This window comes from Haemaphysalis longicornis, unplaced genomic scaffold (assembly GCF_048455015.1).
Source record: "Haemaphysalis longicornis isolate Haplotype H1 unplaced genomic scaffold, Haemaphysalis longicornis Haplotype H1 scaffold_12, whole genome shotgun sequence".
Taxonomy (NCBI): domain Eukaryota; kingdom Metazoa; phylum Arthropoda; class Arachnida; order Ixodida; family Ixodidae; genus Haemaphysalis; species Haemaphysalis longicornis.
The window spans coordinates 22659348-22686883 of NW_027526225.1; the positions used below are offsets into that span (position 1 = coordinate 22659348).

At 49.0% G+C, this 27536-nt stretch overlaps 1 protein-coding gene across 2 annotated transcripts in view; it reads right to left on the reverse strand.

The window, feature by feature from the left end:
• Positions 1 to 21: 21 nt before the first annotated feature.
• LOC144162488 (serine/threonine-protein kinase NIM1) overlaps positions 22 to 27536 on the reverse strand; it is a 138319-nt gene continuing 110804 nt past the window's right edge. For both annotated transcript variants that reach the window (XM_077693043.1, XM_077693042.1), the window contains exons 3-7: positions 20515 to 20777; positions 19575 to 19772; positions 10534 to 10802; positions 8853 to 9215; positions 22 to 6642 (exon numbers count right to left, since the gene is read on the reverse strand). In XM_077693043.1, coding sequence (XP_077549169.1) covers positions 6223 to 6642; positions 8853 to 9215; positions 10534 to 10802; positions 19575 to 19772; positions 20515 to 20776 — 1512 coding nt within the window. In that variant the 5' untranslated portion in view covers position 20777 and the 3' untranslated portion in view covers positions 22 to 6222. The remainder of the gene's footprint in view (positions 6643 to 8852; positions 9216 to 10533; positions 10803 to 19574; positions 19773 to 20514; positions 20778 to 27536) is intronic.

The window sequence follows — 27536 nt, forward strand, 5'->3', positions numbered from 1 at the left end:
TAGTAACATTGGGAACCAGCGGTGCGTATCTTCCGCACAATGCGCAGTTCTAACTGCGGCAGGAATCACTTCAGCCGGCCGCCCATTTTCTACAAAAATTCGTTGGCCACCGGAGCACTGCGTGGACGAAGAGACGCTGTTGCGGCAAGCTGAAAGAGAAGCGTCAGCGTTTGGCACATGCTGTTTCCCGGTAAGTATGCGAGACGAGTGTGGAAGTTATGATGCGTTTATATAATCTTGATGTGCACTCCACGTCTCGCATCGTATACAAGTTCTGTGCAAAAAAGTTTTTGGAGGAGGAGAACTGTGACGTGTGCGAACTTCTTTTTCCAAGTAATGTGGAGATCTGTATGGTGACTGTGGCAGCAACATCTTTACACAGTATCTACATCTTGCCGACCCGGCGTTGTGGTAAGCTCAGTGGGCCTATAGAATAGACAACAGTGAAGACGCATGCACACTAGACGTTCACTAACAGCCAACATTTGTAAGGTGACACAAAGAACCGGAACAAAAATCAACAACTTGTAGGGTGAACAACTTGACGTAGAAACTCTTTAGCACGCTAGCGGCACGACACAGCACGGTGGGAACATGGGTGGGGCATGGGGTCTCTTTAACACGCGATCACAGTGTGACAAGTAGTTGAAAGAAACACTTGAAGGAAACCACATCTGTGCTCTGCTCGGCCTTAAATCTGTGGCGAGGAGCTGTGCTGTCTGTTTTCACGAACTCCGTGCAGCGCTGTGGAAGCTGCGAGGTTGGAAGAAGCGTGGACAACAGTATGAGGAAGAAAGTAGTACCAAGGCCTGTCGTCTGCTTCGTTTTGATGGGTGGAGGTGACGTAGGCGTAGCTACCCTGGGAAGGATTGTTATCAGTGCATTGCTTCCTTCATTGGCTGTTACTGCTGTGCTCGCATTCCCCATTGGCTGATGCTTGCTGTCCTCAGCACTGTGCGAAGCTTATGAAACAGTACATAATGATCTTATCTTCCCCTGCCTACCCGTTCTGGGTGCAGATATGACTGCTGGCTACTTCAGAACTCCTTCAACCTTGAAAGGCTCCTGGAGTTTGGTACAGCTGACATACGACATGCAGTCTTTGTCAAAATTTTCCATGCTAAGCAGGCGCCACAAGCGATCGGGAGCAGAAGCTTAGCTATCTTCCAGTGTAATGCAACTGTTTTATGACAGTAAGAAAGTAAGGCCCTTTCGCCGGCTTTCTGGTATAAAACATTTGAATCCCATTGGAGAGGTAAGCTTGTGCTCTGAATTCTCTGTGGCCTATAACTTTTGGCATGGCATAGAAACTTTTGACAGAGGCTGTACTTATCTTGCGCACCCTTTGCCATATCACTTTTCTGAAAACATAAACTGTGCTTGGCGAAATTGCATTTTCGTTCAGTAGTCTTCATCAGGCATCGCGTAAAAAATGTAACAACTAGGCATGTAGCAAATAAAATTGAAGGAACTCGCAGTATAGTTTTCAATGGCTAAGCAGTCGTAGCAGTTGCAGCAGTAGCAAACTTCTCCAACATGGGAATTTGATTTCGGTTTTCTGTAATGAGGTATTGTGAGAAACGCCTGCACAACTGAGTTAGCTTTTTTTTTTCACTGTGTAGGACTGGGGGGAATTTCTAAAAGCGTAACAGGCATTGTATCAGTGCATCACGGGATAAGATTGCAGATGCTTAAAATCACCTGGGGTGCCCCATTCAAACGCAGCAAGCTGTTCCTTCTTGCAGGTACAACGTGGAAGCTTTCAACTTTAACCTTTTTCTTCTGTGGCTAAATGGGGGTAGGGCGGGGAATCGAACAGGCTAAGTGTGTCACGCGTAGATAATGGTAGCCAATGCTTACATTTTGTGGCCGCTGCGGCACAGCTGCCCAAAGGAACATACAATCACCCCTCCTTCTAGAGACAACGGTGGTTCAACGCAAAGCTTTGTCGTGATGGATTCTTTGGTTGGCCAATCCCACACTGCGAGTATGTGCACTTTTCTAGAATACCCACAGCAACTCTCAGGTGTGCACTCCGTAGGCCTGACGTTCGGGTTTGGGTGTACGGCACGAAATGGTACCTGCTGCTTGGCGTTCGCTTCGACCAAATCTGGCCGAGCTGTGCGGCGGTGCGCCACTCTGATGCTGACGCGAAGACTGTCAGTGAGTACTTTGCTCAGAATGCCCGTATGCTGAAGGAAGTAATTTACATGCAGTGCCCGGAGCTTGCGTGGTTACCCATTTTGGAAAAATTGTCTTCTTTCAATGTTTGATAGTTTTCGCCCACCAAAGTTTGGTAGGCGGGTTTTAAACCGATGCTGACGGGACTGTTTGTTCAAAATGCAGTAAAGAAAAAAAAGTCGAAATGAGCAATCGGATAGACGCTGGCTTCATAACGCGAAGAACCCAGGTTCGATTATGGCCACGGGAAGCGTTTTTTCCTTTCACTTCACCATCATTCATTATCACTGGCAAAGAAGGTCTGCCGTCCTACTAGATGTATAGGAGTTCAATGGCATATGTGAGGACACTAAATTGCTTCGCTTTAAAAGGGGGAGGGGCATAACTATGCAGGCTATCCAGTGTACGGAAGCTTGAGACACAGCCCAGTCTCCATTTTAGTGGGCTCTGGTTTCCGCCAACAGCGTGCATCCCCGTGACTGGTCCGTTACAGGTGGTGCAATTCAGAAGGCAATTGTAATTTCCGCTTTATCCATGTGCTTTGGGTGATGCTGTGCCATCCGACGGGGCACCTCTGGTTCCTTTTCATCCCACGGCTACAGGGAAGCTACGTTGCGGGAGGCCAGAGTGGCCACAGTTTGGCGCCTCTTTCTTATCTCACTCTAGGGCTCGCGTGACAGATAGTGTTCTGAAGATGGCGGCAACGACTGCAATTTGCTTGCAGGTCTTTAAGCACTTGAAGGCTGGCGCTTTTGGTAAGTGTCATCATTATGTGAAGCCGTTTCTTGGAGACGTCTTGCAGATTAACTTTGTTCTCTCACTCGAACCAACCAGGGAAAGAAAAGAAAGATCTAACCAAGACCGCTGTAATGGCACTAACTGGGCATAGTTGGAAGCGGGGTACGTGCAGCGCATTTTCATCTGTAGTTTTGTTCTCGCGCTCGTACCAAACAGAAAAAAAATGGCTAGGAACTACTTCTGTAATGGCGCGTGCTGGACACGGTTAGGAGAGACATACACAACCAGTTTTTAAAGCGTAGCCTTCTTTGTTCCACTGATAGCATTCGATGTCCTGCCAAAACACACTGCAGAAAAGCCAGCTTTCTCTGATGATGATGATGATCATGGGTGAAGTAAAAGATGGTTGAAACGCGAAGGCTTCTCTGGTCTAAAGCCAATGTTGTCAAAGTCAAAAATCCATATCGTTATGCCCAAAATGCCCTGCAGTGAAGCCAATGTGCACAATGGGTTTGTGCACCCCGGGTGCAGTCAACATTTTATCCCTGGCCAGTAGTCCTCCCCAAGTGGGTACGTGCCAACACTTCAAGGGCATCATCATCATCAAAGTCCAAACTCGGACGACAACGAACGAACCCCTCATGAGACCGGACTTTGATTTGACTTGGTTAGCGATGGAAGAAATCTTCGTGTTTCAACCATCTTTGTCATTCAACGAAGTGGTTTGGAATTGCTCAATTACTTGGGGTGTCTACATCTAGTTTGCGCTGTTATAATGGCCGTGAATACAAAATTACAATCTTAAATGAAATAACCTTTGGTATTTCACTCTGCTGAACACCAGCCCTAAGGACGTTCTTTCTTTTCACCAGTCATTCACCTCTTCTTTGTCTGTTTTGCTAATATCTTGCTTAGTTGTAGGAAATTCGGGTTAAAATTGACATCGATGCAGCCTTGCTAATGAACCAAACTTCTATATCGTTTTCATGGCCCCTTCTTCATCATCTTTATGACACATTCTTTCCAACTTACCATCGAAAAAAAAAAAATCCTAGAATCGTGTTTGGAAGACAGAACTGCTAATGTTTCTGCGACTCGTAGGCTGTTCTTCCAGTCAAGAGGAGGCAGGGAAGAGGGAAATCGAGCTCAATAGATGTGACGTCTTGGGAAAAAGCAGAGTAGTGCGAATTTTCAAAATCTAGAAGAACGCGAGCGCTGAGCTGAGCGATGCAAGTAGTAAGGGTAGGACATGCACACGTGCTGAAGCGTTTTGTTGTAGTCCTGTGAGATGGGAGCAGTTTATTTTGTCTTTGTGGTTCATAATGAGGCATCAACTGCGGCCACTATCGCGTTTTTGCCAGATGCTACGGAGCTCTGGCACCTGATTGCAAACTGACCAAAGCAGCCTGAGAACATTAGCAGACAGCAGTGTTCATGTCCATCAATGACTGGTGAACTTGCCAACGGAAACCGGAAGCCCCTTTAATGACTGCTGCTGTATATATTTCTGTCGCTGTGATCTGTTGTATACACTGCATACCTTGCATCTTAAGGTGGGGAGAATCATCCATTAAGATCTTTCGAATGCAGCGAAGTTGTACGTTATCTTTACAGAGGCTCTAAGTAATTGTTAAAATAATCATCGCAACGGCAAGTTTGACCATTTAAAAATACCGCAATGTCAGAGCAACAAATGTCTAACTTTATGCAAACTGCGTTTAAGGTGTCAATGCAAAAACCTGGACGACAACACCCCTGGATATATCCCGCACCACCCAAGTGACCTCACAGATACGTACCAAACTGCACGAGCAGCAAACACTGATAAAGGCAAACCGCAAGTTAGACAGTTGTGGACGTACAACGCGAGCTGTGGTAGAGAGTTAAAAATATCATTTTGTGAACCGAATTTCGTCGATCAATAAATACAGTACAAAAATTAACGTGAAGCGAGCCGTCTGGGGCGTGGTGCCATCTATTAGTAGCTGTTGTAACAGCGCGATTTTTTCTTTGGTAGTGGCCTGAAGACCGCCAAATAAACCTTTTTCCAGTAGTGATCTGCACATGCGCGGGCTCCCAGTCCGCCAGTTTCAGCGCTCGCCTTGAGCAATATAAACAAAAGAACGCACCCTGAGCTCGCTGCTGGGAGAGCGGCTATGCTTTCTAGCACTGCACGTTTCTGTTTCCTCTTTTACGACCGCTTGTGGGGAGTTCGTACGTGCACACACGCAAAAAAAAAAGACGTTTGAGGCTGACCGCGCTGCCAGCACATTGCTACCAGTGCGGGAGTAACAAAGATGAAAAAAAGAAAGAAGTCCACTTTCGCAATTGAAATGCGAAGACTGAAGAAACAGCGGAGCTGGTGGTCTCCACTAGCTTTAACTTGGCCTTTCTTAGCTCTGCCCATCTTATCGGTAGACCGGACACTGATGCCGGAAAGCGCTTGCTGTCTCTCAACTAGAAGAACAGCAGCACGTCAAAGCTTACGTCATCACTATAGGTGCAGCCAATCGCCAACGCGCGCCTCCCCACCCGAACATCTGCGCCACGATGCGCAGTCCCCGCACGTGATCGTTGGCTCCTTGCTTCGCCAATTCCCCTCACACCTCTTTGCCTAGCATTTCTCTCCTCCATTTTGCTGTGTTGAGTTTTGGGCGATGCCAGGCACGGATGGAACTCAAGCTTACCACTGTTAAAAAAAGTAAAGAAACAGCCGCTTTGGCAACTGCGGATTAGCACGGCAATGTGAACCAGCTACCATGGCATTCATGTGAAAGGTACGGGTGACGGGAGGGTGCAGAAGGAACTAAGGGATGATAATGTGTGCACGGGTTTTCCGACAGCGAGACTTCGGGGGGGCGTGTCTAACTGCCTGTTTGTAGTTCGCCGTGGTGGCCGCTAGGAGGACCAGTACTGGAAAAAGGTCAATTGGCCCAACTATGGCCATCTGTCCTGCAAGAGGCATGGGGTGTTCAGTTGAGCTGTACATCGGGAGATGCGTCAGCTACCGCCGGTTCTTGGCTAGGGGATTGCGTCAGGAGGCCGATCTCGGCAGAGCAGCTCGATAAATCGGCGGGAGCACAACAAACATCGCAGCGTGTTAGGGGACTGGAAAGTAACATAATCAGTATTTAACGAAATGGAGGCATGGTCAACGACAAGTGGAGTGATTCCTCTGCACACACTTATGGGGGAGTGGCAAGGTTGTCTGGTGTCTCGACAGTCCGCCTCGCGTGACGGCGTGCATCACTGCAGAACACAGCAGTCCATGATATTCGTCCGGGCGATGTGGCACACGGTATATCACAGCAGGGCACACGCTTTGGACTTTCGGTTCTTGACGGAGAACAGCCTGTTGGTGCCGAGGCAGATCCGGTCGGCCTTGTGCGTTCCCGGGGACGGAGTTCCGGTGGCCGTTCCCGCCGACTCGCTGTCCACGTTGTCCAGGGGCGCCGGCGTGCTCTGTATCCTATGCAGCACGATGCGGTAGGCTCCCGTGATCGCGCTGCGCGCGCCCTTGTCGGCGCTGTCCCGCATGAGCTCGTCTCCAATTCCCAGCTCGCGGAGGTGGGCGCGGGCCTCGAGCTCTTCCTCGGACACCGTGGCGTCCGGGTCGAGCGTCGGAAACATGTTGTAGCGAGGGTAGCCCTCGGGAAGCCGCTGCCCCTGGAGCCAGTCGGAGCAGCCGACGTCCGCTACCGTCGGCCGGTCCATTGGCGACACCTGCGATATTCAGCGAATTGTAGTTCTTCAATCTTGCTCAGTGCTCGTGTAGGCGAGTAAGAGTTTGAGCGCTGGCCGCGGCGAGGAAGAGGGTTACTAGACCAAATGGGATAGGCATACAGGGAATGTTAAGCACTTGTCGGGGAACAGCAATGCAGTTAAAACAATCTGCACATTTGGTGTTTTTAAATGAGCTTTCAAAGCTTCGCCTATTCCGCAAGCACTACTGTTCATTGTTTCTGCGTGTTTGTATGACCAGTAGCTGTGTTCGTATTTAGAGTTCGTATGGCGCGGCGTTTTCAAGCACTTGTAATGCTGCAAGTCTCTGATCATGGCTGGGTTGAACCGAAATATGAGCCCGTCTATATTCTTGCATAATTATCCAAAAATGCGTGTTGTCGGTGTGCTGTGAGACAGAGAGAGATTTGAGCTTTCTAAAGTGGGAGTGGTTCCCTAGGGAATCCATCAAGTGAGCAGAGAGCCTTCGCTCTGGATGCCAGGAGCTGCTGGACGTCCAGACGGTCGCTGGTCACCAGGTTCTCCCACAGCTCAGGGGTGGGAAGAGGTGATCGGAGAGGTGGAAGTTTGGGATTGCACACACACTGTATTATAATATGAGCTAGAGTTCCGTGTTGTGAACAAAAGTGTTTGCAGGAAGCAACGCAAGCGAATGTTCGTAGGGCGGTAGCAATGCACTCGCGTCGGAGCGAGAGGTCTCCTCGGATAAAAGCCTGGCTAAGCATGCGCCTTGTCCTGCCGTTTCTTCCTCCTGTGTCCCCGTCTGCGCGCGCTGGTAACCCTATTAATAAGCGTCGAGTTTTTCTTTTTTTTTTTTTCGGATGCGAGTCTTTTCGGGTGGTGGTGGGTCAACGGTGAATTTAGCCCGCATCCTCAAACGTTATGGATAAACTCCATTTAATAGATAAAATGCGTCAATAAGACACTGTCGAATCTGAACTGTCAGACATCCTACGACGATACTTGATGACACGTTCTATAAACGGATTTAATTTCCCCTTTTAATGCATATTTTATGCTGTTCTCTACGGTAAAATAATCTAATTGGTCTATATAATATTTTCTTTGCTTGAATAACGGCTTTTTTTTTTGTAGTGCCTGTAATAGACCTCGTTTTCATTGATATATTGCTCACTACGCTCTGGGGAGCTTCACTGCTTTGCACTTGTGCGTAGGGTGGTGCACGCTTTACAAGCCGTAGATAGACATTTGCGACAAGCGACATGTCGCGTCTCTCTCTTTTCATGCATAGGAAATAGCAGAGACAGACACGCACATAGACAAAGAGAGTTGTTCGGCTACTTCATCATTTTAATATTTTGTCTATTCATCGCCTTCTTTCTGTGCTCTGGCAGTTTAGAGCGTTAAGATATGGGAAAAAAAATATATATCAACACGCTCGTACACACTTCGGTTTAAGACGGCTTGCTTTGCCTGGTTGACCGTCCATAGATTTTCACGATACTCGCCGCCGCCGCCACCACCACCACTATCATAATCATCATAGTCAGCCTGTTTGTGACCACTGCAGGAGGAAGGCATCTCCCAAAGATTTACAGCAATTTTTATCGCTATTGTTTGTCAAGCCCATTTGCTTCGGGATTTCCGTAGTTCAGCCCTCCATCAACTCGTTGGTCTCCCACTATTTTGTTTGCGGTTTATTCGTAGCCCTTCCGTTCAAAGGATTGTGCATCTGTTGTACTTATCATGCAGATGACGTGTCCTGCCCAACACCCCTTCTTCCGCTTAATTTGAACGTATTTGGCACTCTCCAACGTTGATGCCTTTACTACCGTTGATGATGATTGGATGTTTATGGCGCAAGGCCAGGCAAAGAGTGCCAAAACAGTGATTGAAGGATGAAGATCTGAACACTGAAATCACTGAACAAGAACGAAAGTGAAATCTGAAAAAGACAATGAGGATGGCTGGTGTAGAAGGCCAGGTTGTGATTATGCGTGGTATGAAATTAGGTCCAAAAAGTTTACCTCTGCTAAATATTTAAAAACACGCTGGACAGAAAACATGGGATCGCCAGAGAGGAAAAGAACTGTTTGTATTGGGATGTGTAGCCTGTACCCCTTTACTACTGTCAGCATCTGTGTATTAAGTATCGCTCGCGTTCGACGTTCGCGTTTTTAAATTTCCCGCGGCTAGCGCGATGGAAAAAAGGAGGCGGATCCGCCACTGGCCTGAAGTATGGACATGATGAGCCTCTTGCAGGGGTCGGACAGGTACTCGGGCAGCGAGTACTGGCCCTCGAGGATGAGCTTCTTGAGCGCGGCCACTGTCTGCGCGCGGAACGGCATGCAGGCGGTGACCACGAAATACAGCAGCACGCCCAGCGCCCACACGTCCACGCAGGGCCCCGCGTAGCTCTGGTCGCGGAACAGCTCGGGCGCCGCATACGGCGGCGATCCGCAGAAGGTGCTCAGGGCCTCCTGGCGGGAGCGCAGCTGCGTGCTGAAGCCGAAGTCGCCCACCTTGACCAGGTTGTGGCCCGCGATGAACACGTTCTCCGCCTTGATGTCCCGGTGCACGATGTTGCGCTCGTGCTGGGGGTGCGGAAGGGACGACGGGGTGGGGCGTCAGTCGGGCCGTCGTAAAGGGCCGAACACACGAGCGAAGAACGACGCGTTTCCGCAACAGTTCTCTCTCTCCCCGGAAACCGGTCCGGGAGCCGTCAAAAACCCGCTTGAAGGCTGCCAGACCGGTTTCGGAGAGGGCATAAAAAAACTTCGGAGACGCGTCGTTCATCGCTCATGTTGATAATGGTGATGATTCCTTGGGATATACGACAGGGGATCTGGCAAACAACAGAGGTTGGAGAAAAAAAAGCCTGGATCTTATCTAATTACGGGGCATTGTATATCGCAAGGTTGCAAAGCATTTAGGATTGATAAATTGGAAAAAAAAATACCCAGAAATTCTACTCTTCGCTGTCTTCTTCCCTTACGTGCTACTTTGAACACAGAACACGAGGAATAAGGAGTAAAGAATACTCAGAACAGGCACTGACGTCAATTTTTGTGAAGCTGCTCCCCCCCCCCCCCCCCCCCCATGCCAGGATGTCCACTACCCTTTCCCATTCTCCTTTGCTGCGCCTCGCCTTCTCTGCCGTCAGTTCCGTTTATACCTATAACTCTGCGAAGCACAGCTAAAATTGTCCATGGCATTAATTTAGCCACATTTAGCCGGTGTAGTTGTAAAGAATTGATGCAACACCATAATTGGTTCTCTGTTAAAATGAAGCCACTTCCGCCACATTTTCGTATGGATGAGCTTTCTTTCCTCCATATTAAGGAACAACACGTGCGAGGACGGTGTGGAACCAGAGACACGTGGACCATGCGTATTGTTCCTTTGTGTCGTAGGTTCAAAGTGGTATAAGGAGTAGAGATGCACAACCAACTAATCAAAATTCTTGCTTTGCTGACAGTAGTAACGATCATACCATCGGAGAACATTACCAAGATTTTTCTGTTTTCGGCACTTGTGTTCGGTAAAGTTCGGTGGATGTGATTCGGAGTTAATTATTTTTGCGAAAAAAAGCGTGATTTCTGGCTTATTCGAAATTCGTTGTTCCTATTTTGTTGTATTGGAAATTACCAGACGTCAACTGGGAAATTGCGAAAAGCGCGAAAAAAAGGTACCGCCTTTTCATAAACATTTACAACTTACAACAAAACTTAATTAAGTCTTTAGTGTTCTTTTAAAGGGGCCCTAACAGGGTTCCAAAGGTTGTGATTTTACGTGCGCAATTGCTGGAGTACTAACCGAGTAACGCCCTCCCGATATTAGCCAAGGAACTCGTGTCTATTTTTCAATTGCTTTATTCATTGGACGATCGATAGCGCGCTGAATATCACTCGCCATGTGGTTGACGGCCGAGACCACTTGGGCGAAGACCACCCGGGCGTCGTCCTCGGCGTAACGACCGTCGCTGGTGATCTTCTGGAAGAGCTCCCCTCCGGGAGCGAACTCGAGCGCCAGGTGCACCCGGCTGAGGGTCTCGATCACCTCGTACAGCCGGATCACGTGCGGGTGGTGCAGCGCCTCCATGCTGGCGATCTCGCGCGACAGCATGCGTTGCGTCTTGGCGTCCATCTTGCTCTTGTCCAGGATCTTCACGGCCACTTTCTCTGCGCAGAGATTTTTACAGCGAAGCGTTGCTCGAGACGTTTAGTGGCGTACGTGTGCAGAAAGGAGACGGAAGCAAAAATGAGGTAGAAGCGAAGAGAGTGAACATGGCATAGTCTCTCACGTGACTTTGGGGAGCAACAAACAAACAAAAAAGGCCAATAAGAGAATGAACACGAAACAGCTGCTCACGTGCCGCTCAAAGTCAAATAGGCAACCTTCCCCCCATTTTCCCGCCGAAAGAAGACCACGTGAACATCTGAAACACGAAAGTTTGAAGATCACGTGCACAGCCACACACTGATCACGTGGGAACGGCCGGCTAAGTTTAGCGCGAAATACCGTATTTTCACAATTCTAACGCGCACCCTTTTTTGCTAAAAGCAGCCTTTAAATTTGTCTGCGCGTTACAGTCGGATTCAAAACCCAAATAAGCCTCAAAGCGGCCAGCGGCATGGTTATGGGTACAAACTCCTTCTAAAATTCAGTTCCATCTAATTAAACACAATCCGTCAACATTGCGTGAGTAAATTTTGGCACACCCATTCCTCAAGGACCTTAGCCATCTGATGCACATTTTTTGCGCTGCTGCAATGAACATGTCAGGACTGAAATTATGTCGGTCAAAGAACTTAAAATCGCAAACACTTTCAATGTTTCCCGCCCCAGTTTTGTTGCCAGCAGGAGCTTGTATAAGTAGGTTTATGAATTACAAATGATTTTTGGTAGCGCAGTTGCATGCTTCAAGTAAAATGCCCAGGTACGTGGTTGCATATGTTACATTTGCGTGGTAGAATGGACATCAAATTATTTTAACACGAAAGTGTTTCATTCCGGGATACGGAAAGGCACTGACGTCATATCCGTTACGGAAATGACGGCTGTACAACGGAGCAAGCGGCCTGTAAAGGGTGCACCCCTGCACACAGGGTCTTCTTGTGGGGAAGCAACCTTTACTACTAAAGAGTACGTTATACTTAAGGTTGTGCGTTTTCGGGTTTTATATTTTAACGCGAAAGTGTTTTATGGCGCGGTACACCAAGATTTCCCTGACGTCATATCCGTCACGGAAATGACACCAGTGCACCTTTGCCGAAGCGACCCGCCAGCAGGACCTCGCTCGCCAAGCACACCTACAGGAGAGCCGCCGACCCGCAAATCATGCTCAGCGGCAGGTTTCGCTGCACATTTCACTTTTGTGTTTTACCGATTCCTATGTCAGAGGAATCAACCAGTTTTTTTATTTTCCTCTGTAAACTTACCTGCGCATTACAGTTGGGGGTGCGTTAGAATCCTGCAATTGCGGTAAGTAACGGGAGACGGAGGGTATGAAACGAGCAGTTAAGAAGCTCACAGCTGCGCTAGTAATTCAGTTTTGTTAGACAGGATGACCCCTCAACTTTTTTGCTTGTATAAGTGAAGCGCAAACGTTGTTACAAAACCTGAGTTTCTTGACTAGTTTGTTACTTATAAACCGTTATGACCTTCCTTGTTCTCCCAAACAAGACCAGCGGTCACGCAAAAGAACGGGCAGGGTCCGCGCGCATGTCAGTTCATATTTCTTGTTCATACAAAGGATGCTCCTTTTGATCGGAGCCCTGGTGATTTGACAACGCCTTTAAAAAGAATACGACGGTGGGCAGGGGCCACAATGAACACAACAGCGAAACATTCACATCTTTGCTAGTTTTTGGACACTGAGATGTCAGCCTCAAAACAATTGGTTTGTTTACACTTTGCGTCTTCGTTATGTTCTTCCCCGCGAAGATGGCTTTTTAACACGAAAGTTAAAGATTTCCATGATGCCATACCCGTCACGGAAGTGACGCCAGTACAACGAAGCAAGCGGCCTGTAAAGGGTGCACCCTTGCACACAGGGTCTTCTTGCGGGGAAGCAAACTTTAGCACTAAAGAGTACGCTATGCTTATGGTTGTTCGTTTTCGGGTTTTAAATTTAACGCGAAAGTGTTTTATGCCGGGGTACACCAAATTTCACTGACGTAATATCCGTCACGGAAATGACGCCACCTTTGCCGAAGCGTCCCGCCAGTAGGACGACGCTCGCCAAGCACACCAACAGGACAGCCGCCGACTCGTAAATCATGCTCAGCTGCAGATTTCGCTGCACATTTCACTTTCGTGCTTTACCGATGCCTATGACAGAGGAATCAACCACAGTTTTTTTTTTTGTGTGTTATGAACATGCTTGCAGTGAAGCTTTATGTACAGTTGTCGTTGTAGAAACATTTCTTTGAGCCGACAAAAATAAAATAAAATGAAGTCGGGTGCCGTCCTCTCAGTTCAGACATCCGCGAGGAACCGCTGGTGCTTTAGCCAGGGAGATGAGGCGTCCCTCAGCCTCGAGCTGAGAGCTGGTCAGCCCGCACCCCCACTGTTCTTGAGTGGGGGAAGGGAGGGGATTTGGGTGGTCGGCGCATGCCCAATGGTACGTCGTATTGTGAGTGTGGTACTCATTTTTTAACCAAACTGCGCAGAACCACGGTCCATATACATCTGTAATAAAAACGTCCGCTTCACGTAAGGAAACAGTAGTGATAGCATAGCTTTTTGCGCCGTCCTCGCTCACGGTAAGCGTGGCCGAAACACGACCGGATGCAAAACTGCTGCCGGGACAGTTTAGAGGGAAGACTAAACAGCAGAAAGGAGTGCCCTAGTGAATCGGCAAATAAAGACGCCATTCCTTCCTAAAGAAAGTTGAGAGAAGCTCGTACCCTAAAAGTGTCAAAACCATCGCTGTAAGTGCGCCCAATCGATCGTCAAAGCTTCAAAGACCAAAATCGTCGTAAACGAAGAACGAACCCATGCGACGATTTCTCGAGCACTAAGTAAACGCATCTATGTATCCGAGCGATCTAAATGTATACCGACACGTGGTTTGTGAGATAAAAGTATACCATTGTACTCCGTGTTCATGATCGATGCATGTATTGTCTTACCTAAACCGTTGCTTTTTTCGCAATTTTCAAGTAACCGTTTTGACACAATGGAAGCCCGGTTTCACGCGTGCCCCGTGTGTCGAGAGACCTTATCAAAGCTTTCCGGTCGACCAACCATTATATGAGGAAATGCATTAGTCTTTTGACAGAACGCCATCGGTTCCACTAAGAAAGCTTTCGCTTCAAAAAGTCCCAGGGATCCAGGTGAAGCACGTCGGTGTCGGCACCGACGTGCTTCACCTGCTTCATTTAGTTACCATCCACGCCGTAATTCAGATCGTCAACCGTTCCCGCATTGTTACATTCGGCAAGGCGTCTCCGAACCGGGCTCCGTCGCCTCCGTCATGCGTGGTAGCGTGGTGGTTGAGCGTCCAGCAAAAGTGGCTGCCTTGGTGATGACGACAAGAAGCCAAAGGCAAACTTCACTGGTTTACAGTATGGCGAGAGATGAGCAGAAGCAATACAGGAACAATACCCTTCCGGGCGAGGTTACAGTACAGGACTCGAGCAGAGCATGGATTAGCTGCGCCGAAAAGAATAAATCTATCCACCGACAGGGTGGGTTTTATACGCAGAAGCCTTAACGGCTGTGGGGCTTTCCCAGTCGTGTGCACACTGCCCGAAAACAGTATAAACACACACAGTGCTCTTTTCCGAATTCGCGAGAACCGGTAGTAGTGGCGCACGTTGATCCTGAGAGGGGAGAGAGGAGATCTCGGCGAGCAGCGTCCGTCTTCCGGGGCACGTCTCAACACGAAAAACGGCTTGTTTCCAGGCACGTAGCCAGGAATTTTTTTCGGGGGGGGGGGGCGGTCGACCAGAAGATGGGACGGGAAAACAGATAGGCAAGGCTTCTTGCGCGTTGTTTTTCAAACGAAGCTTGAAATAACTATCTTTGACATGCGACTTGTGTATGCTGAACACTAACAGTAAACCCCACCTTAAGGAGCTTAGATGATGATGATAATGGACTAAATTCCCGTTCGCCGGTCTAGGGTAGGCCACGGGTGATTCGTTCATACGTAGAGCAGGCGGTTATGCGAGCACGCGCTCGTGAGCGTGATCATGAGTGCGTTCGTGAGTGGCGCGCAGTCCCAGAAGTTCGTCAGGCGGAAGTGGAGGCCATTACTGGGTGACTTACTATCAAGATTCGCGTGTTTTAGATTTTCCTTTCGGAAGGGAACTAATAAGTTTTCTTAACAGCTATAAAGTGCAGTCGGGCATGATTTGAAGGTTATCGCGCCAGCATAGAGCGGCCACACGTGACACCGTCCTACGGTTTCATTTTGCAACCATGAAAATCAAGATTTCGCACTCTTCTCTCCCTTGTTGGTTGTTCCATGCTACAACAATGGCCCGCACGACTGACTTGCCACCCTTTGGGTTTCAAGCTTTACATTCGTTGTTATCAAGCACAGACTTAGTTGCCTTTGATCTACGCCAACGGTAAAGAAACTGGCACGGAAGATTTGCTAAAGCTGGTGTTCTGTCAGCTTCATTTGAAAGCGTAGCTTTCCCGCAATGACCTTCGAATCGCAGTGGACTGTACGTGCGGCAATTCGTACATTATGGCGGTGAAGCTAGCAAACGTGCGTCTTCGTTCTTAAGTAATCGCCTTTTTGTTAATAGTTACCTTACGCTTAGCGGAACACCTTGTTGCGCTGCTGGTGAATGTTGAGCTTGATGCACGTTTTTTTTAAATTTCATTGTATTTCTATCCGTTAAATGGAACAGACAAGGCATCAGTAAAATTCCGGTCAAGCAAATACAGAATGCTGGTTCTAACCAAGATTCTAAAACAATGAAATAGGGCCAAAAAGATAAAGCTTCGCAATAAAGAGATTTGTACAGTTTTGTTGACGTGGAGGAAATACGAGATGGGCAGAGAAATGCTTTTCATATCGCAGAAATTATGGAACTGCAATAGTCAATGAAATGCGATTTCGGTAGAAAAATAAACATATCAAACATTGATAGTTGACTGAACAAAATACAGTGGAATGCTCTGTCATATTATTACACTTTGTACCAGTGTAAAGACAAGGAATGACACGCTAAAGTCCAGACCACATGTATGCCTATATGAGGCTTTCCTGCTGTTCCGCCATTTCCCGGCCGTGCTGTTCCGCCAGCGAAACAGCGGGACTTCTTCGATCAGCTCGCGGCAGGTTCGCGGCGGTGCTCGGTGTATCCGTTGCGAAACGCACCCGGGCTGTATATGTTGACATGTACAGCATATGGAGCGGGCACAGGGATAAGACGTTGACGTAGTCCTTGTTTTCAGCTTTATATGAGCAAGAATGTCTTTAAAACTGCAGGTTCCGCGCCTGCAGGCGACTTCAGGCGGTTCTTCAGGCTACTTAAACTGCACCCCAGCCTGGCACGAAACATTTCGGGGGGGGGGGGGCACGGGCCCTGTATGCCTAACCCCCCCCCCCCCTGGCTACGCCCCTGCTTGTTTCGTATTTTGCAGCTGCCGCGGTATGAGTCATAGCTGGCAGGGCCTGTGTCCAGCGTTTTTCCGAGGAAGGCGAGCTTTCCGCAAGGCACAGGTGCACTACACGACGCTTGCAGCACGCACGAACAGGGTAGCGGCGCACCCAATCGGAACATTGCCGGTTACCTCTTCCTGATAATTCTTGTAGAGGGCGTTTCCACGCTTGAATGTTTCGAGTCTCCTAACTGCATCGGTAAACCCAAATCGTATCTTTGCACCCGAAAAGCGGGACATCCTGATCTCGCCCACTCATCCGACAAAGCGCACTGACTTTCACTATACTGTGACAGGAACAGCGACGTGTATGAAACCGCCGCTGCTAGTAACCCGCACGCCCAAATAAATGCCTTCCCTTTGTCTTCTCTCCTTCACCCTTGTTTTGCCTTTCCTCGATAAACGCTGAGCGATGTCAGCCTGACTGCTACCTCGGGAAACCAGACAAATATGTCCTTCAGAGACGATAGAGGTAAGTCTCATCGTAAGTCTCATCGCACCGTAAGTCTCATAAGTTCGGAACACAAACTGCGTAACAAGACAGCATGAACAAGGTATCATAATAATTTTATAAATGCAGCATTTTGAATACAGCAACAAGCGTTTACATCAAGTGCTAGCAGCGCGCGAAAACTTTCAAAAGGCTACTTTTAAAGTTGCCGTCCGCGAAATCCCGTCTGAAACCTGGTGGAAGCACTTTTCAAGCAGGACATCGCGCACGAAGCAAGATTTTGCGTTTTTTAGTATTCTGGACAAGAAAGCTTCATAGAAAACTCGGCAAATTTCGAGTAACTAGTCGTCAGTAAGCTGCAGTTCAATACACGGTTGCAGGTATGCAGTGAGAAGGACGCGGGTTGGATTCCCGGCCACGGCGGCCGCTTTTCTGATGGATGTGAAAAGCAAAAACGCCCATGTGTTCGAGGTTTCGGCGCACGTTAAAGATCCCCGGGTGGTCAAAACTGATGCCTCATCGCCTGTGTAGGGTCGGCGCGTTAAACGTTATGATCAATCAATGAGGTATGCGGTGAGAGAGAAAAAGAGGGAGACAAACGTTTTATTGAGCCTTTAAAGGTCTCTTAGTTCGTGGTGACCGGCGTACCGGTGACCACAGCAGACATCCCCGTGTCTACAGACCGTTGGATAGTCGCGACGGAACTGCCCAGCGCCTCAGCCCTGCTCCCACCGTCTGGTAAGGGGGTATGGGGGTTGGGGGGCAGTTCCGAAGGAGATGTTCCAACGTTTGGACAGCTCCACAGGCAAGGCGATCGGTGGAGGGGTATACATTCAAGGATAACTACGGTGCAGGCGGTAGCGACAAGGGAGGGCATGGGTGCGCACCAGTTGCCATATCCGCTATTCGGTGTTGGATAAATCCTGGTGTGCGAGAGAGAGCTGGAGGCGTGAGAGGTGGTAATGTGCCGTAATGTAGTGGAAGAATGTGAGACGGTCTCGAGCTGGTAGGGCTCCGTGAAAGGGTTCGAGGCTATCGGGGCTGCTCGGACGGTGAGCTCTCGAGCGGCCTATATATATGTGCTGCCTCGTTTCCCCAACGCCCGTGTGGGCCAGAGCCCGGATCAGCTCGATGGGGCGGTAGGAGGATTTTTGAGGAGAATTCCTAGTGCGAGGGGCGAGATCATGCCCCTAGCGTAATCCCGAATGGCCGTATTCTAATCCGAGATGATAATGGAAGGGGATGGCCTCTGTCTAAGGGCTAACGCGACTGCTGCCTCTTTTGCGTCAGCAGGTCGGCTGGTGCGAACTAAGGGGCGTTGGTGAAGGGAAGGGGAAGGCTAATTAGTGCGGCAGCGTGTGTATCCTGTCGTCGGTAGGTAGCTGCATCCACGTAAACCATGGTGGGGCGGATCATGGGGTACTGTGTGAATACGTAACGCTTTGCTATACTAACAGCAGCAACGTTCGTGTGTTAGCCGCTGTTTAATATCTTAGGCCTAACCTTACGCTTTGATGTCTTGCGACGTCAACCGGCACCCGCAGCATGAAGTACAATAGAGAGTTATGGCAGAGCGGAGAACCTGCGCAAGCGCAGTGGTATCGGACGGCTACCGGGTATTGTACCGAGACCGGATTTCCGTGTCTGATATAATTTATACACTCAATGAGTACTTTATGGGTACCGTTTGGCGACGTTAAACCTCAAAGCGTTCCATTAGGCCTAACGTCCGATGAACAGGCTTAACTTTAGGTAACCTCAACGCCAAGCCTAATGACGTACCAAGCAACGTCGTACTCATTCTACGTCGAGCTGCGGGTACCGGTTGACGGCGCTCGCCTACCATATGTGACGTATCGCCGCGCCGCTGCCTACTTACGTCGCCCCTCGCTTCTTTCTTCCTCTGCTGCGCATAAAACTTTGGTGAAAGCGAGGCATATACCGAAAAATACGGGAGTCTTCACGCTTGTTTTAGTCGACCACCACAGGGCCCCACTTCCACCCTACCAGCGTTCCTTCCAAATAGGCCGAGAGCCTTAATTATTCCTCCTCATCCACGAATGAAGCTTCACGCAACAGGCTTCACAAATTTCCTGCGAAATCGGAGACTAACAGTGTCTTCAGCCTAAAAATACCGTTATGTGCCAAAAGGCTTCTTGTTAGGTCACTGCCAGAGCCACCGTTGCTAGGACGTTGTTAAAGGAGTACTGACACGAAATTTCAAAGCTGAGATAACTATGTAAAACGCTTCCTTTTTATCAGGAGATATCTCCCAGCAAGTTTCAACAGCAACCGTTCAGCGAAACATATTTAAAATCCATTTTAATCTTCGCCCGCACGAGAAAGCCCAGAGCGGGCCGACGTGACATCATCTGCTACGTGCCCCAAACTGCCGACGTCGGGGCTCCCGTGACGAAGCCGACGCGCTGGCTGTGGTTGGCGCGCGCTGCTCGGGCGTGTGTACACGTCATGGTTTTGGGACTGACGTCATGCTGCCCGGGCCTGTGGGGACGGCGAAAACCTCGGCCGGTCTGGGCGCGCGCGTGCGCTCGCTCGCGCGCGCTTCCAGAGAGGCAGCGATACGGCAAGAATGGTGACGTCATGTTATACATGCTGTCATGGCGGCCGCTCCGTGTTTTTCAGTCGAAACCGAAACTGGCACGAATAAACGACGCCGTAAATGAATGTTTACGCTGCGCTCGACCGTCTAATTTGTCATTCTATGATTAGTGGGCTGGTAGGCACGCATAGCAGCGAAAAAAACGTAACATAAAAATTTCGTGTCAGTACTCCTTTAACATAGAACCACGGGGCCACGCAAAACGAGGCTGTTCGGGGCCGTATTAGAGCCACAGCCCATCCCGCGCCTACTCACCTTTGACAAGACAGTGGACGGCCACCTTGACCTGCGAGAAGTTCCCGGTGCCGAGCTCTCCGCGGAACCGGTAGAATCCGACCCTCCTGCCCAGGGCCACGTCCTTCTGCCACCGGCTATCGTGGCTCAGCGCGTCCAGCAGCCGCTCGTACGCCGACGCTCCTCCGCCAGAGGGCACCGTGGTCGCCGGACTCCAGTCTGCACGGCGCGGAACAACAGCCTCTGCGTCAGCTTGTCCGCTGCGGAATCGAGCTCCGGAACAACGTCCCGTGCGAATGCGGGTGGGGAGAAAGGAATGCCGTTATTTGCAGCTCCTCCGAGCGGCGTTTTATCGACCAGGAGCTTGGACTGCGCTGGTTAGCAGATTCGTTGTAAACCGTACGGATTAAAGTGCCAACCTAACGTGAACAAAGGAGGGCGCGAAAGTGGCGCACGAGTCAGGCTGCGACTACCACCTGAGTTTTTGTTTGAAAGTCGAGCTATGAGCGTTATTTTAAACACTGTGCCAATTACGAAAATCGTGGCGTTGTGGGTTGTACGTGAATAAGATGAAACCATTGGATTAGAAGGTTGTAATCACTTCTCTTGCTTCCCTCGTTCCTCCCGTTCTTTTTTTCTTTCTTTCTGTCTTTATCGTTCTATTTACTTCTTTTGCTGTTTCCTGCTTTCTTTCGTTATCTTCTCTCCTGTTTGTTTCTTTCGTTTTGTTTGTTCATTTGTTAGGCTGGTCGCTGCCCTGCCGTATGCGCATGTTGATTTTAGGGCCGTTCAAGTTGTCGACCCGCAACTTTTGTTCACAACTATTTTAAATCAAATAATATTTACTTTTACAAAATAAAGCCGTTTTATTTCATATAGCTTAAATATGACTAATTGATATACATGGCAGTACGATAGTCACGTCAGCGCGTTGCATCGCGACGGTGCCAGTGGTACCCACCTGGCGTGGAGGCCGTTGTCGTAGGCGTGATGGCCACATCCTTTGGCGTGACGGGACACGGCGTCTTGGCTCCGTCGAGCGGCGCCAAGCGCGGGTTGCCGTGGCGGGTGTGGTTGTGGTGGTTGGAGGGCGGCGGGTGGTCGTCGCTTGCGGGCGGGGCGGTGGGAGGTCCGGGGCCGTCGGCGGCCGCGGGTTCCCGGCGGTCGGCGGCGGACCAGGCCGCCGACGTCTCGTCCGCCGGGGACACCCGCGCCGCTGGCATCCTGCGCCCAAGGGGAGAGGGGCCTCATTACGAAACTATGAGACGAAGCAGTTGTCTCCTCGTAGTACGATGTACGTATGTACGCCTGGCTTCAAGCAAGAGAGAGAGAGAGAGAGAGAGAGAGAGAGAGAGAGAGAGATTTTTAAAACCATGCACCAGCCATGCAAGGGTCCCTGCGCTAGCCTTTACGGGCGCAATGCAATGTCCTCCGCTAGGCGGCAGAGTTCTTATAGGGAGGGGTCTGGGGAACTCATGGTGGCGTCCAGTGACGAGGGTAACGCTTCAAGCAAAGATTTTCCCGCACCGTATACAGGCAATGAAGCTTGAAATACACCGTTCGTGCCATTGCGCTCCAGTTGTACTGATCGGCACCATGCTGCGCCAACTGCGCCAACGTGTCATATGATACCATGTCTTGATTACACAGCAACAAAGAGTTTTTAGCGCATGTGTGTTATTGGTTTAGCCGCGATCTCAGAGTGTATGGATCCAATCCAAACCAACTTGGGTCCCGCTGGTTAGCTTCGCTAAGTATGCGCGTACCTCACGGCAAACCGGTATCGTCTTAACGACACGCTCCTACCTAATCGAGGGATGATTCGCTCCTGAGATTAGGGAGGACAGGTGCGACGAGTCGGATCACTACCCCCCTCCTCATAGGTATCGTTGAGGCCTTGAGAAATTAAGGCCTCCGATTTTAAACACTAAGTTAAGGATGGTGTCTGAATCGTCTTCTTTCCTTGTCGGTTGGTTTACACTAACGTTTTACTTGCATTAATTAAAGCGCTGGACACATGTACGACTGGTACACGCGATTCGCATGCGACTGATCGTTACGATTGATCGTTAGGACCCGTTTTGGCGTCGATCGCAGGTCGGAGGAGGCTCACGACGTGCGTCTGGCAAGCCAGATGCAGTCGTGCCATCGTTGCAATCGTCGTGAGGCCACAGCCAATGAGAGCCCGCTGAGCCCCAACCCCCCGCAACCGGCGTGCGTTGCTCTGGTCGGCTCGGGTGTTGGAAACTTTAGGTTTAGCATCCTGGCGGATATTTGATTGCCGCTATCTGTGTAACTGCGAATGACAATCCGTAACACAACTTTTCACCACACTATCATCCCTTTTCTCGCATAAGCTACTTCTTTTTAGCGATCAGAAGAGCAGCGACAAGCGCGGTTGCTACCGTGGTCTGCGCCGGTTCGAGCCGCTGAGTGTGCCGAGTTGGCATGCAGGCGCGACCGGCGTGTGCGCGGACTGTTTGCGAAGGCAGAAAACACTTCGCGATTGCCTGCTTTATCAATTTCTTGCGAACAAACGCGCGGAATCTACAAATTCAGCTCAGCGATCGTCGTGGTTGAACATCTGCGTAGCCTGTTTCGATGTTTCCGCGCAGGTATTGCCATCTCTCGACCGGTCGGCGCACCGTCCGCCGCGCGCCGCGGGGGCCGGTCAGCGTATACGTTTGCATCGCGGCAGATATCTGATCGCCGCTTTTAAAATAAGCCCTGATAACAATCCCAAGCACAATTTTTCACCACACTAACACCTACTTTCTCGCATGTGGAACTTTTTAGCGATCAGATTGATTCAGAAGAGCAGCGACAAGCGCGGTTGCTACCGTGGTCTGCGCCGGTTCGAGCCGCTGAGTGTGCCGAGCTGGCAGGCGCGACCGGCGTGTGCGCGGACTGTTTCCGAAGGCAGAAAACACTTCGCGATTGCCTGCTTTATCAATTTCTTGCCAACAAACGCGCGGAATCTACAAATTCAGCTCAGCGATCGTCGTAGTTGAACATCTGCGTAGCCTGTTTCGATGCTTCCGCGCAGGTATTGCCTTCTCTCGACCGGTCGGCGCACCGCCCGCCGCGCGCCGCGGGGGCCGGTCAGCGTATACGCTTGCATCGCGGCAGATATTTGATCGCCGCTTTTAAAATAAGCCCTGATAACAATCCCAAGCACAATTTTTCACCACACTAACACCTACTTTCTCGCATGTGGAACTTCATTTTAACGATCAGATTGATTCAGAAGAGCAGCGACAAGCGGTTGCTACCGTGGTCTGCGCCGGTTCGAGCCGCTGAGTGTCCGAGCTGGCAGGCGCGGCCGGCGTGTGCGCGAACTGTTTCCGAAGGCAGGAAACGCTTCAAGATTGCCTGCTTTATCCATTTTTTGCGATTAAACAAGCGGAATCTACAAATTCAGCTCAGCGATAGTCGTAGTTGACCATGGAGCAAAAACGGTGGGCGGAGCGACGCCGACGACGCATCGCATGCACGCATCGGGTCATGTGTCTCAAATTCACGCTTACGACTAGTCGTGGTGACAGTCGTAACGATCAGTCGCATGCGAATCGCGTGTACAAATCGTACATGTGTCCAGCGCTTAACTCTCCATCGGTTTTGGGTAAGAGCGTGCTACACTTGCCCAACAAACCATCACCAATTCGAATTTTCGGTATTGTACTTGGACATTTCCGTAAGCAAACCGAAGTCGTATGCGAATGAAAACTGAATTTTGCCATAAACTATTTGCAAAAAAAAAAAAAAAATATCGGCGGGGGGGGGGGGGGGGTGCAGGATATTATCTTCTTAGTGGAGAGTGGTCATAGACGGAAGTAGAATCGGTAGTTGAGTCGTCTCTGTTGTGCTTTCTTTTCCATTGGCTGAGCGCACTTTACCGGATCTGTGCGGTTTAAACGAGCCGAACGTTGTTTATGTTTAGTTTTTGTTGCATTTGGCCGCGCTCGGGGCCGTTAGAGGTGGAATCGTATTTAGTTTTTGTTTGTTCTGGTTAATGGCATCTCTTCTCGACACTATTTTAACCCAGACAGCGCCTTTGTTATGTTATGTTTTGTTGTGTTTGGCGCCGCTCGAGACAGCGCGGGGCAGAACATTATTCTTCTTCTTTTGTTTTTGTTGTGCTTTTATCTCATCTCTCTCTGTTGACGTAAAAACAAAACCGACATTTTTTTTTAAAGTAGAACAACGCTGTAATTTTCTTTTGTGTACAGTCATGAACAATTAAAACGCGATCATGAAAATATGAACCGGAACACGCAAATAGCGCCATTTTTTTCCATGAAAGTCAAATTGACGTGCGTTTCAATTACAGTAACAAATTTGGCAAATGCAGCTTTACAAATATACCAAATGGTTCTATTCACTGGCGAAGCACGAATGCAGGCAACCATGTGAGTGTGCCGTCACTGGTTACGTAGGGCTCCGCGGGATGGCAGTACTTGTCCGTGCTAAGCACTGATGTGTGTTGGACGTCCCAAACTCTACCCCACGGAACGCAAAGTAATGCCTCGACTGCAATGTGAGTGCGATTAATAACGTCTCTGTCGACACCACCGTTGAGAATCGGGTCCAAACAGAGCAGACGACGCACGACGGTGTTTTTTTCTTCTGCGGCGTGCGGCCGCAGTGGCACAAGCCTCACCATTACCGTGGCCGTTTCCAGTGTTGCCTAGCGAAGAAATTGACCGCTAAACTTTTCAGTGAATACCACCTATAGCACGCTGTTACTGTACGCCCACGTACAGTACGTTTCAGTTGTACGTGTTCTGGTTCATATTTTGGTGTTCGCATTTCGTTCGTACATTACTGTGACTTGTGCTTACCCTTAAATTTGCACAAGGCTAGCTGCGCGCTAAGCTGTGTTGGCACGCATAGACCCTGTCACCGGTAGTAGTCTTCCAAAAAAGTTTTTATTGATATTCTTCTTCTTCAGGCTTTCTATTACGGAAGGCACATAGCTGGCGCTAGTGTTTTTTCAAACTAAGGGAAACCGTGAAGCAAACAAAGCGGGGATAATAAACTGGCCCGTGAAGCCCAGTTTACTAGCCCAAGACTCCCACGAATGGAAATCGTGAGCAAGGTTTCGTAGGCGAGCCCGAAGCCTGAAATCGCACAGAGATCAAAGTCGCCCAACTGGCCGAATATGCCGCTAGCGCCCAAGGGTTGCAGGCCGCCATCTGAGGGGGAGAAATCCACGCATGCTCCCACTTCCCCTTCCTCCTTTCACCCAGTTTTGGGCAAAATAAAGTTATCATCATCAGCAGCAGTACCAGTATCCGCGCAGACAGTATTGACTTGTTATTGACAATGACTTGTTATTGTTATTGTTATTGTTATTCACAATGACGACGATGACGATGATCACCGCGAGTCCCTTTAGATTACACGTTTCATTTTTATTGCATAACGCCGCAATGGGTCCAATTCATTGTAATTAACATAAACGCATCTTACAGTTAAACGGTGTCTGTCGCAGACATCTGCCAGCACATAAGGAAAACAACAACGACAGCACGTAATCTTCGCGGGCGACAAGCTGCCAGCGCGTCAAGAGTATACAAGCAGAGCTTGCGCTGGCCTTCGCTCATTTCATTCATTCATTCATTCATTCAGCAAAAGCTCGCACAGGCGTGATGGAATAGCTCGGTGCACGCAGTTAGGTCCGGAGTAGAGTTTAACCGCGGTACACGGCTGGACAAACTTTCTCGTGTAGGGCAGACACGAGCGTTGCGTGGAAACACGGGTCCGCTTGCTAAGGTCCCTCCGGCGGGGAAAGCTATTTCCCGATTTCCGCACAAGCGTAATCGATCCCGCAGCATATTACGCGCATGTACACCGATAGATCGAGCTTCCGTTCTTGTTTTCCCTCTCTGTAGCATGAGAAGCTCTGGTCACCCACCCATTTTTTTCCCACGTGCCGGCTGCGGTCGCAGCTAGTCACGCTAGCTGACGAATCTCGCCAGGGCTCAATTCACCACCGCCACTGTTCAATATTGGTGCTTTTTCAAGCCTCTTTTACTGAGATTTATGGGCAACCGCGTTTCATTAATATTAACCGCCATACAGAGCGGCCGGCTACGGCGTTGTTCGGGCTTTGGAGTTCCCCAAGGACGTAAAGCGTATACACTATATTTGAATCTCTCTGTATTGAACCTCCAACAACAAAGGAAAAATCCCGAACGAATTCCTCTTTTGAAAGAATCTGAAAAGAAAAAAAGAATATGTTTGGCTGTCACAAGTGTAATTCGCACACACGCTAATACGAGTGTAACCCCTGAGGTTAACGTATACAGCTAACGACACGCCATGGATTACTCTTAAGGATGTGGCATAATCACTGCTTCATCCCGCTCTGAAATAAAATGCGGGAGCCAATCAAACCGTAGACACTATCCCAGGGAAGCAGTGCCGCGGCTTAGCCACTCAGCAATCAATGCCTAAATTTGAAATATAGTATATACGCTTTACAACCTTGGGGAACGCCAAAGCCCGAACAACGCCGTAGCCGGCCGCTCTGTATGGCGGTTAATATTAATGAAACGCGGTTTCCCATAAATCTCAGCAAAGAAGTCTCGAAAAAGCGCCAATAATAAACAGTGGCGGTGGTAAATTGAACTCCGGCGAGATTAGTTGAACCAGCGACATTTGAACCAGCGAGATTTTTTTTTCAATCTCTTCTCCGCCGTCACAGAAGCTAAAGCTACTCCCCGTCGGTGTTCCCACGACGCAGCAGGGACATATTGGAACATCAAAGATTAGGCAGAATACAATATCCATCTCCTCCTCCACAACTCATCAAAGACAAAGCAATGCAACCAAGAGAAGGCATCAAACGAGCTCTCTACGTCGCGCTTCCTCGCTCCTTCATAGGGAACGAAACGAAAACAGCTAGTTTTCTGAGGAGTTGTTCTTCAATGATGTCTGTTGCGATAGATATCACTGTGGTTTCATTTTAGTGAAGCTGTACGTTACAAAGAAGAAAGAGAAGCTGCGGTGAAGACAAAATTATGACCTTGCGGCTAAAAAAACAAATGGCGGTCATTCCCAAGCTTGTAAATATCGAAATATGCGCACTACGAAGCTCTTCTTTTTGTTTGTAGATTCATGTAGTCATAAGGCTTATGCAAATATGCAGAAGTGATGTATCTGGATTGGATTGTATCTGCTCAACATAACATTTTCAATTGCCAGATGTCCTAATTAACTGACTCATTAATAAATCAGTTAATATTTGTACTTTCAGCTCTATTTTTGTCTGTGGGCTTATGGGACCCTAAAATTTAGGAAAACACACAGAAAACACTGTTTTGCTGAAATAAAAAAAGCAGGGCCGAAATGGTTAGGGCTCCCTCTAACCGGCCCTCGATTCATGGTACTTCATTTAGCCTCGCGGCTGAAACATGAATTTAAAGGCTGCGATTTGGGGACACTGGATAATTTCCAGAAGACGGTAACTCACGAGCCGAAAATAATTCTAGTAAACACCCTCCAGCATGGCTATTTGAGAACAGATCTTGTGTTGTCTTCGCCGTGTTCTGTTTTCTCGCGCTGTTTTTTCTTGTCTAATGTTGTACCAAAAAGCACAAGCCTCCGTTTTACAAAAACAGCGCCTCCATTTGTGCCTGGCCCCCCAGAGGAACTACTCGTATAAGTCGATAACGTTGATTTATAAACACAACGAATGTAATGAGTGAAAAAGAAAAAAAAACATTTTACTTTCTTGCTCACCTTTTACGTGCGTATAGGAAGGCATTTGACTTGAATATTTATCGACCAGTGTTCAGCCCGTCTTTTCATTCATTAATTCATTCATTCATTCAAATTCTGGAATAGGGCAGCCTTCTATCTAAAATAGGCGTAAAGTATTTATTTTATCACGAAGAGTTATGATTGCTTAGCAGCATCATTATAGCGCGCGAGCGCGCACGTACGCACAGGCACGGACACACACGCGCGCGCACACAC